At 32.2% G+C, this 11484-nt stretch overlaps 1 protein-coding gene across 6 annotated transcripts in view; it reads left to right on the plus strand.

Annotated features, from left to right (window-relative positions):
* Positions 1-9832, plus strand: part of ZNF644 (zinc finger protein 644) — a 105218-nt gene extending 95386 nt beyond the window's left edge. For all 6 annotated transcript variants that reach the window (XM_045547555.1, XM_045547553.1, XM_045547557.1 and 3 more), the window contains 2 exons: positions 7276-7378; positions 8121-9832. In XM_045547555.1, coding sequence (XP_045403511.1) covers positions 7276-7378; positions 8121-8313 — 296 coding nt within the window. In that variant the 3' untranslated portion in view covers positions 8314-9832. The remainder of the gene's footprint in view (positions 1-7275; positions 7379-8120) is intronic.
* Positions 9833-11484: the final 1652 nt, after the last annotated feature.

Consider the following 11484-nt stretch of genomic DNA (forward strand, 5'->3'; position numbering starts at 1 on the left):
TTGCTGGTCATTGGTTACAAAATTTAGTTCCCTTTGGTTATCTTTTTTGACTAACATTTTGTTTTTCATAAAAGTCTTATCTGGCATTCCTGTGAGTTTTGTTACTTATTTTCTGGGTTTTGCTTTTATGTGTTTGGACTTTTTAAACATGTCTGATATCTTTATATCCTTAGTTAGAGTGTTTGTGTTTGCTGTCATTTCTATTCTGTCAACCTTAATAAATAATGAGATTCAGAAAATATGATTAAGTATAGAGTTTATTCCAGCCCAAAGTTCAAGGATGGCCACCTTGGAGCATAGATCGAGGTTGCCTTGAATATACACTGTTAGCAGTAGGTACAAGTGGGTTCTTAAGAAAAAAAGAAGAGGCAGTTTCTAAGTTGTTTACCAAGAATTTATATCAAAATAACAAGCTGTTGTTTGGCTGAACATTGTTCTTTTTATCACAAAGTCCAGGAATGAACATGAAGATAATGGGCAAGGCAGTTAGTCAGGAACAAAATGCCTTTAAGCAATTGCCCGAGGGCAAAGGCGGGAAGGGGGTGAGCGGTGGGGTGGTGGTGACTGAAGTCCCATACTCTGGTCCTTCTGGGCTTGATAAATTTTACATACCTTACATAGCTCAGACTGCTCCGAGCCATTTTTCTTTTATCAATTCTAACATAAATTTCTTGAATGGTGTTTACAATCTGGATTAAGATACATTTGAAATTATAAAGATACATTTAAGATTATAATAATAAGGCATGTTGCTGACCAGAGCTAAATTTTAGGTAATCTGTTTTAATTGACTTTATGGAAATAATAAAATAATACACAGATTTTCTCTTCTGGAGGTTAGGGCAAAAGGATGACTTGTTGGAGATTAGTAGTTTTTCACTTATCCAATGAAGTAGAAAAGTGGAATTTACTACCTCTTTAATGTGTCTAGGGTTTTGAGGATCAAGGTTAATTTTTGCTATCCAGTGTTTAAAATATATATTTAATTGTAGCCTTAGCTGGAAGTAAGCTAAAACAGCAAACACCTGGTCAGCACCATGTTTGTTATAGTTTGGATTTTGGCTGGAATGTGTAAACTCTTGAAGATTATTAAAAAGCCAAATCAGATCCATTGGGACCATGGATTTGTGACATTTAGAATTACTGTTATATTATTGTGTGCCCTATCCAAGATGAATATGATTATATTGAAGATAATTTAAAGGAAATGCTAAAGGTGATTTCCTTACTTGGCTAATTTTATGATCAAGAACAATTTAATTATTCTTACTACGTCTAAAATGATGTTTTAGAAATACTGAGACTTTAGAGGGAAGGGAGTGTGATTATATTTAGGTAATTCTAAACAAAAGTGACCTAAAGCATAGTTGTCATTATGTACTTTAATGTTTATTCTAATTTTATATGTGTCTTAGTCTTAGAAAAGTATTTGATATTGATAATAAATGCCTATTTTGCTTAATAAAACGGCATCCAGTTCCAACCTACCTTGAAAATAAAATTCTAAATGTTTTTTTCCTTACCATTACCATAAAGAAGTAGTACATTTGCTATCCTGTTAACGCTTAACTAACCAGTAAGCCACTTGTAGCTGGGGTATTGTTAGCTGTTTTAGCTTTCAGCAAGCTGGTAAAACTAACTAGTCTGCCTCTAATTTCTCAGTTTATGAAAATGTGTGATGAAGTATCATTTCTGTATAGCTTTTCTATTTACATCTTGAGAATACTTGCTCAAAATATTTTTACTAATCATCCCCTGGACTTTAAATAGCACCTGTTTCTACAAATTGTATTTTTCTTCTCCCAAATAGACTCAAGTTTAAATAAAGGACTACTTTCATTTCCTTTAACTCTTTCTCTGAACTAAGTTTATAAGGCTGTTACTTCCCTTAATATAACCTACTAAGCTACCTGTCTCTTGTAGACTAATACTTGCTAAACCGCAAACCTAATCCTTAAAGCAAAGGACATCAGCTTTGCAGATATTTTACACTTCATCCTTTTCAAGGTAAAATGTTAAAACATGTAGGATCTAGTTAACTTTGCCACTGATTGCTATGTGATTCTGAGTTAATTGGTTTTTAGTCATTGGGAATGGAAACTAAAACTTAATGGAAGTTACTTAGGGTACTGAAAAAATACCCAGTTTTAGAGTGAAAATATCAACGGAAAATAATGGTGAAAATAAGTACTTCTGCGGTTACTAATTGTATATCTTTATGTTTAATTCCTGGTTAGAAAAGGAACATTGCTTTTTGTAACAATAAACTACTTAAATTGCTCATTTTGGGAATAATAATTGGTTTGATTATGGTGGTATAGCTAGGAGCAAAGAACTGATGTTGGTAGGAGTTAGGGGAGTCTTTTCCAATTTTAATATTCTGTAGAGATATAACAGTTTTTGTCTTGGTAGTTACTTTTTTTTTTAATGGGCCAAGAGATTAAGGAGTGGAATTGAATGCAGCTTTTCTTATTTAGGTTAGTAGGTACTCAGGGCCCAGGACTATGTAATTTGCAGGGTCCAGTGCATAATGAATATGTGATGCTCTTTGTTCAAAAATTATTAAGAATTTGAAGACTTTGGTAGCATTAAACTGAGCCTGGGGCCCTCCCTGTGCTACGGCACAGGTCACACACTTGTGAAGCTGGTTTTGTAGACACTTTGTACAGAAAGAAAAGAATAAGCTAAGGAAATAACGAGTTTGACCTCTCAACAAATGGCTCCCCGTACTCCCACCCCAACCCTATTTTATACAAGCTAACCTGATTTTTCTTTAAAAAAAAAAGAAAAGAAACGCAGCTGCCCTGATTCTTTTTCATTTGGGGCTGAGGTAAAAAAAATGCTATTTGCACAGCCTTTTATATGCTTGGGACATATGAACCTTTGAAAGATTAGTGACAGCAATTAGAATTGAGTTTATATATCTATACTTTTATATCCCTTGAGACATGTGCATCCTCTCCCCACCTCACCACTGCCACTACAGCCTCCATCACCAGCTTTTTAATGGTAGTGGAATGATGGTTTACCTGTTTGTATCATTTTTATCCCTGTTGTCTTCCTGAATGAGCTCATAGCTGCTATTGCCTAACCAACTTTTACAGGCCAACTAGATAGAGAAGAAATTTTCTTCCCTCTAGTAGGGAAGAAAAATACCATGCCCCCTATTTTGGGTATATATAACCTGGCTGTTATGTTAGGTTTCACTTTACCCCAAAGATGCCAACAACCAATTAGAAAAGAAACAGATGGGGGAGAGCTTTTAAATAATTGAACAGGGGAGAGTGATTGCAAATAACGTTTTGGTGGTGAATGTTGATTTAGTTATGGTGTGCTTTATCATAGAAGCTTTAGGTGTTTTATGAAATAAACCCTCATTTTCTGAAGTCATTTGTATAGTGAAGGAAAAAGAAAATGAAATTTATTGAAGCAATTATTGTGTGTAATGGCCAGAAAGGTGGAAAAGGCAAAAGATTTCATTTAATAATGTCAGCCAAGAGTAAATTCTTTTTCCTCTATGTATAAAATGAAATAATGGCTCAGAAAACAGACTTGAATTTATATATCTCATTATTATTATCTATTATCTATTGATTTGCTTTTCATTGATGTGGTTTAGTGCTTTGGATATGTCGTCGTCATCATCGTCATCACCGTCGTCGTCACTGTGTTGTATTCATAGCATAGCAGTATGGTGTTCTTTTGGAGGACTCATAAGTCTATTGTATTTCTCTTATATTTGTTTGGCCAAAATAGCTGTTTTACTGAAAGGTATATTCTAAAATTTTTTGCATATAGCCTTACACCTAGCTCAATTTGTTCTTTTTACAAGTAAAATATCCTTAGTAGCAACTGAGATCCTTTATAAATCAGATAACTGCAAAGATTTTTGACAGTCCTCTGGTTGAAATTGATCACTTTTAACCAATGTCTGCCTCCCTGAATAGGAATCTTAAGAAGATTTGAGTGACCAGATTTGTTTCTTTCTAAAGAAGCAATTATACTCAAGGAGAAGAAAATTCTAAAAATAATCTAATATTTTAATATATTTCAAGCATAGAAGCAATGTTACATTTTAAATACTTTGGAAAGGGAAAAAGGTGTGTGGATTTTTTGGTTTTTAGTTTTGAGGGGTGTTTTGGTCACTAACAAGTACAAATAAAATCCTATTACAAAAAAGCCTTTGTGTGACAAAGTTATCTATTTGGCAGATTATCTATATAAACAACTTTGTTAAACCCTTGGCTTTTTATTAAAAATATTGATGAGCTGATTATACTAAAACTGTGAATGTATTAGTGATGTTCTATGTTTAATCTTCTAGTGACTCCTGGTACAGTCCCTCTAAATATAATGAAACCTGTTATATGAGAATATTGGTATAATAGACATGTTTGTACCTCATCTTTTTCATTTAGTGGAACATTTTGTGTAAATCATCTTTTTATGTAGAAGATGCCATTTTAATGTCCCCTTTGTGTGCATATTAGTATGTTAAATACTCAATTTTTAACAGATTTTTCAAAATGAATGGGCAGTATTACATGGGTGAAGTTGGATGTTAGTATTGGAAAAAGCCATTTCTATAAAATGCATTCATGTTTTTTCACCTGCTAAAAAAGATACCATTTCAGGGCATAAGAAATTTAGAATTGATAATGAAGATATTAAAACACTTCAATTACCAAATGTCCCAGATTTTTAACCTTAACCTTATGGTTAAGTTTCCAAGGATTCTCAGTGCCTCAGGTTCTTTAACCTTAACTTGGAGTCCTATGTACTGGACATTATCAGTCATATGCTGGCAAGAGTTGTCCTGCTTTCCAAATACTACTTAAGACAAAAACAATGACATTCTCATTTAAAGTTTAAATCTGATCATTCATAAAACAGCCTAAACTTCAGAGTTTCTAGAGTCCATAAAGCATCAAAACTCAGAAAATATTCTTTTTTCCCCCTTCTATTAAAGAAAAAGTCAAAAATATTTCTTTTTCTGAGTAAACATGTCTAGTTCCATTTTTAAGGTATCACAACATCTAAATATAACTTAAATGCCTTGTAATTGATAAAACATTCTTTCGCATACTTCTCCACCATCCTCTGCCCTTCTCTCTCAGTTTACTTTATACCCCTAACATTAACATTCTGTGAACAAATTTTTTAAGGATTGTTATAATGTATTCTATTTGTATCCTACAGTAATTTATTTGCATTTTAAAAGGAGTTTGAGTACAGTGTGGCAATTTTGACAACCAGCAAGCCCATCAAAGTAAGATTCTACCTATAATCTCATGATATACCAAATGCTTGCTCTGTTCTATGTAACGAGACAGAGATTGTGTGTAGTTTACCTTGTAGACGGAAAGAGTAGCTGACATCTAGTAGCACTTAGCCTTTGAATTTCCTGAACTTCCAGTGTCTGAATCACTTAAAATCCACTTAAATTCAGATTGCTCACCAAAGTAACTAGGAAAAAGAAGGTACTGGTTATGAAGTAAGTACATGATACTTCACTCTTTGTACTAGTCATGAAGAACCTAGCTTCTACACATAAGCTGGGCTGGTCATTGCTTTTTATCCAGGATAATGAAGAATATGTGACTGCAACAACATATTTGAACAAATGATGCAGAGGTGTTGTACAGGAATGTTACCTATAAATGGCGGTAGAACACATATTCATTCATATGCCATCTAAATGTCAATGGTTAAATTACTGGGTTTTGCTTTATTTTTTACTACAGAAGTATTTGTCCCATTGTGTGTCAGGCTCTTGACTGAGAGAACTAATGAGAACTTTATAAGATTTTTCTATCCCACATTTTGACTGTTTAGCTTGGATTTACACATTCTTTAAAACTTGACTTCCAGTAGTTCTTTATTAGACTCTTCTAAGGATAAACAGAAAAAGTCTGTGGGTCCTAGGTTTTACTTTTGAATAGGCAGGTGACAGGAGGTTGAAACCAGTGGCTTGAGTGAGATTTAGGCTTCTCATGATTTTGAATTTTCTGTGTGACATTTCTGTTAGCATTGCCACTTGACTACTATAAGGAACTATGTTTACTGGTTTTTTAATAGTAGCATCTATTCTTTTGGAATCTGGACTTTGAACAACTCATTTCACGGAATCATTGACTAGCCAGTTCCGATTCTCTCTTACTTAGAATTTTTCCAGGGGATTTCACATGGCAAGATAATAGAAGAGAAACTATTTGGGTAACTCTTCTGTTACATTTGTGTCCCTCCCCCCTTGGATCCCTAGAAATAAACTCTTACCTTCTCTTCCTGCTAATTTACCAGCAGCACCCTGGATTGCTATCATCCTTTTGTCCAAAGGAATTGTGTAGCTGTATTCAAAGACCTATAAAATGTTATGTCCTATCTACTTCTACCTATAAAAGATATCTTTTTTTCCCCCTGTATTAAATCAGATTGTTTTAGAGTAAATGATTGAAGAAAAAGTCAAGTAATGGAAAAATTTCAAGAACAGTTAGCACTGAAATTTTGGTCTACTTTAAAATAAAAATCTTTTTTTTCCCTTTTTAATCACATTTTTAAAATAAGCTATTGGAGAAAATGTAAAATGAAAAAATGTAAAAAAATAGTTAACATTAAACGTCAGATCCAGTTTTAACCTATGTGAGATAGTATGGATTTATGTTTTTTCTAGTAAAATAAAAATTATGATTGCATGATTGTATATGCAATACAAGTTGAGTTCAAAAATGAAAGTTGAGCTTTGTTTTGCCTTTCAAATGTAGGGCCAGCATGCAACTTTAAGAGCTATTTATTATTACAGAATTCAAAGTGAACCACTATGAAAAGTGATTTTTCATTGAGCCTTTCGTTACATTGTTAATAATGTTCCCTTATAAGTTTTCAAAACATGTGAAACCTACTTAATGGAGTAGTAATCAAATGCAAATTAGCAAGATTTAACCAGATGTTAAAATTATGTATGATCATAAGAGTAAAGATATCATTATTGTAATACTTGACCAATTTAGTAGTTTCAAATTATTCATTTCCATTTTCTCAGTTCTAGTTTGGTATCATAAAGCATTATTTGAAAAAACTAGTGCAGGCAGAGTGTATGCAGATAATATTACTGCTATTAGAGAATCAGCTGCAAGTTAGTGCATGCTTCAGGGAAAAGGGAAATGAATGCAAACTTTTTCTAACTTGATTTGGATGGTCTAACCTCTCTAGAAATATGTATATGTGTATATTTTGAAATATATAAGGAATGTTAAGTCTTTCTCTTCCCTTTTTTAGCCTTAGATTGTAAGCAAAAGAAATCAAGGTCAAGATCTGGAAGCAAGAAGAAAATGCTGACGTTACCTCATGGTGCTGACGAGGTTTACATTCTCCGATGCAGGTATATGCCTATCTCATCAGTTTCTTCAGATGCTGCTATGAGATATATTAACTATTTTATTTGGGATTTTTAATTTGTATCAGAGGGTGCTTTCTTAGCAATGAAGTTACAAATACACTTTTCAAGACAGGTTTAAAATCTTATTTAGTTCATAATATACTACAACAACTAGTGAATCAAGTTAGCTAAGAGCCTCTGTGATACTGTGATTTATAAAAGTGGCTATTTAATTGTTGCATTTTATTTACTTGGTTTGGTTGGTTTAATTTGGCTTGGTATGATTTTTTTGCTGTCTTGAGTTCCTGCTTATTGGGAATGCATTTTTTCTTCCCTCATACTCACACCTCCTTCCATACTCACACACACAACACTCATGAATATACGTAGACATGACAGGGAAGGGTATTCCCTAAAGAATGACACGTTTTGGAGTAATAGTTGTTGTTTTGAATGAATTAAGATGTCTAGGTATTAAGACTGTTTAGTTAATTTTAACCTAATAATAATGCTCGTATCTCTGCTGAGATTATTGGGGTTTATTATAGCTGTTAATAAACATGAATTGAGAGTGTTGCTATTGTATTACATCATTTTTACTTTATTTAGAAACTATTTATTATGTGCTATCTTTAAAATATGGTAAAGTTTATTCCCTATATTTGTGAATTTTATGTGAATTGGTTTTTTTAAAAGGTGAATTGGTCATGTTAAGAGAACTGTTTGTTATCAACTCTTTCTGTAGGTTTTGTGGCCTAGTCTTTAGAGGACCATTGTCTGTTCAGGAAGACTGGATTAAGCACTTACAACGACACATTGTAAACGCTAATCTTCCACGGACTGGAGCTGGCATGGTGGAAGTCACATCACTACTTAAAAAGCCTGCCTCTATTACAGAAACTTCATTTTCTCTACTAATGGCAGAAGCAGCTTCATAGAACCGGGAAATCTTTTAAATAGCAAATTTGAATTGGATGTAAATTTGAAATTCTTTCTTGTTTTTTTTTAAAGCCACATTAAATTATCCGTTTATAAATACTAAAGCAGAAAAATGGGGAAAAGTGAATTATAGTGAAATCAGAGCAAATTGAATACTTAAAACAGTAAGTAGTCTACTATATTTTATATAGGGTGGAAGACATGTTTACTAAGTTTTGTTGGTTAACTGTGTTCACTCAATAAAAGATCAGTACGTAAGCAGCCATTTATAAACTGTTGCTCATGAATACTTAGAGACAGACATGGATACTTAGAGACAGACTTATTGGAAAATTATGTTTTCTGCAGTGTTACCACAATCAAGGCTCTGTTTATTCCCCACAAGACTTGCATAGAAAAATAAGATATTATATTTTGTTTGTATGTATTTAGTGTTTTGTATAATACCAGGAACTGCTAACTAAATTTACTCAATTTAGGGCATTAAATATCATGTACTTCATAGTTTGAGACTGTTCACTCAAATAGGGCAGAGTACTATTCTATCTAGATGTGTAAGTGTTTTTTTTAAATCACACGGAACGGTTTTTTTTATACTAAAAAGTGGAGGGAGATTTGTTTAAACAGGTATTTCTAAAAGAAATATGTACATAGTCCTGGAAATTATTTGTGGTAAGGAAATATTCTTTACTCCAGTTGCATTTCTCAGACAATAAAGTGGTGCATCCATGCTACCTCCTACTTTGTCAACAAAGATGCTATTTACCCTTTACATTTTTGTATCATAATAGATGAAAAAAATCTAATGTTCTTTATTGCAAGACATTCTTTTGTTAACAGATTTTTTTTTTTTAATGTTTTACCTAAAATTTGACATGCTTACAGGACAGGTTTGCCTCTTACTTTATTTAACATTGTAGAAATGTAATTAATAAACAATGCTCACTACACAATTTAGAATAGGCGTTCTCATTTATACTATCTTCCAAATTTGATCAGTTAGCAAAACTTAATACACCAATTAAAATATTTCTACATATGATGAGAATGTTTACAATTTAAATTTTAGAACTTGTTTTGGATGTGATTATATGTACGAAAATCGTGTAACACTATGCTCATGCTAAGAACCGACATAATGGAATTACTGAAATAAATGTGCTGTGAGGAATGGAAAATATGGTGCAGGTGTCTTGGTCATGATAAATTGTGATTCTTCTTTTAAACTCTTTCCACAAACAAATTACTTCTTTTAATCTGAAATCAGATTCCTTTACAAATAACAATTTTTGTATGCAAGCACCATTTCATTTTATTTCATGTAGTATGGCTAATACTATATAGTTGAACCAAGGATATGCATTGATTCTTTGCTTTGTCTGTAAATAAAGTTAAAAACAGTTAAAATAAGGAGTATTTTAGTAGAGTATATACATACCTCACTGCCAGTGAAATTGCTTTCCTATGGTATATCTCCTTACCAGAAAAATCTCTAAATAAAAAAAGACTTAAAGAAAATTATAATGTGTATAATGGTGAAACATTTCTTTTAACATTGGTGGAAATAGTCCACTTAAGGTTGTGTTTCATTTGATTTAAAATTGTTTATATTTACCAGGTTACTTTGTTCACAGGATGTAGTTTTTCTTCTCAGTTTTTCCCCCTTTCATGGTAAATCAAACCTCTAAATTCAGAAACATCTTACATGCAGAATTAGAAGTTTGGACTAGATGAATCATTCCCAACCAAGGTTTCCTGATCCCTGAGGAAGTCAATAAGGGGAAAGTTCTTACAAGTTATTTTCAGTATTACAAAAGGCCTGATAGAAACTGTGCGTTTTTCTATAATGAGACTAAGTAAAACATCAAATTTCTTTACTTTTGACTGAAAATCTACTAAGTCTGAGTATACTGGTTATCTCTTATTGAGCAAATTTCATTGATAGTTATATGTCTTTGAATATTTTTTTTAACTGGCAGACATACTACATAGGAAGTAGAGTTCAGTAGTTAAAAAAAAAAGAAAGAAAGAAAAAACATCATAACAGGATTCCTGGTGGGAAGACTAGCAATCACTAGAGCCCCTTTCAGCTCTAATTCTTACAGTTCTTTGATTTTGTCTTATTAGGCCAATTAGTTTGACCATAAGTTTCAGGATCAAACCTACATTAAATTTTTTATGTGTTGAACTATATTTGAAAACAAACAATTATTTCTGCTTCTAGATGTACTAAAAATTCAGTTATCAAAACAGAATATTTCAAATTAGAAACAGTACTAGAGGGACTCCTGAAAAGTCAATGTTGTTAAACAAAGAACATTTTTCATAGTAAAGATACTTGGGTTACAAAATTTAAAGAATTCTTAGGAAGCAAAGTTCATCTTTTATTTGGCAAGTAGAAATTTAATAATATATTTTCATTTGGCTCCCACTAGAAAATTATAAAATATTGTTTCAAGTTATGTGATAGGTTTTCATGTCAGAATTTGGCCTGATTTATTACTCATTATTGACTATTTTTTTAAATTCTTTTATCATTGCCTGAAATATGTGAGCTCCTTTTGCACTAGGGATTTAAAAAATAAAATCCAGTCAGAAGTGTCAATTTATTTAATAGAACCAAGACAAAAACATTTTCTCCATGAGTAATATTTTCCACTATGCTTCTTTGGAGTACATCAGAACTGTGGCATAGCTTATACCTCTAGTTTAGATTTCACTTGCTTAATCATGGGTTGGGTAGATAATGGTTTTTCAGTAGTAATTTACTAGACAAACTTTTTGTAAGGACATACACATAACTTCTCAAGGACTGTACACTTAGAACATATTAGTCCAAAGGATACTCTGGTTTTTTCCTCACTAAGAAAATGTAATATATTCCCATTTAAAAATATTAGAAAAACAAAAAAGTAAAAAATGGGGGAAATTACCTGTTGTGTCATCACTCAAAGATACCTACTTTTTGTTTTCCTGAAATAATGCAAGTAAAAGATACCTACTTTTTATAGCTTGAAACATTTCTTTCTCTTATTGTTTCAATATAGTTATGACCAGAATGTATTATAATGTATCTTGTTTTCCCAAGTTAATTTTAAATTTGAGTGCTTTATTGTATGGACTAACCTTGGAGTATTACATAATTTATCTTAACACTTGAATGTGACAAA

Source organism: Lemur catta, chromosome 3, assembly GCF_020740605.2.
Source record: "Lemur catta isolate mLemCat1 chromosome 3, mLemCat1.pri, whole genome shotgun sequence".
NCBI classification, from domain to species: Eukaryota; Metazoa; Chordata; class Mammalia; order Primates; family Lemuridae; genus Lemur; species Lemur catta.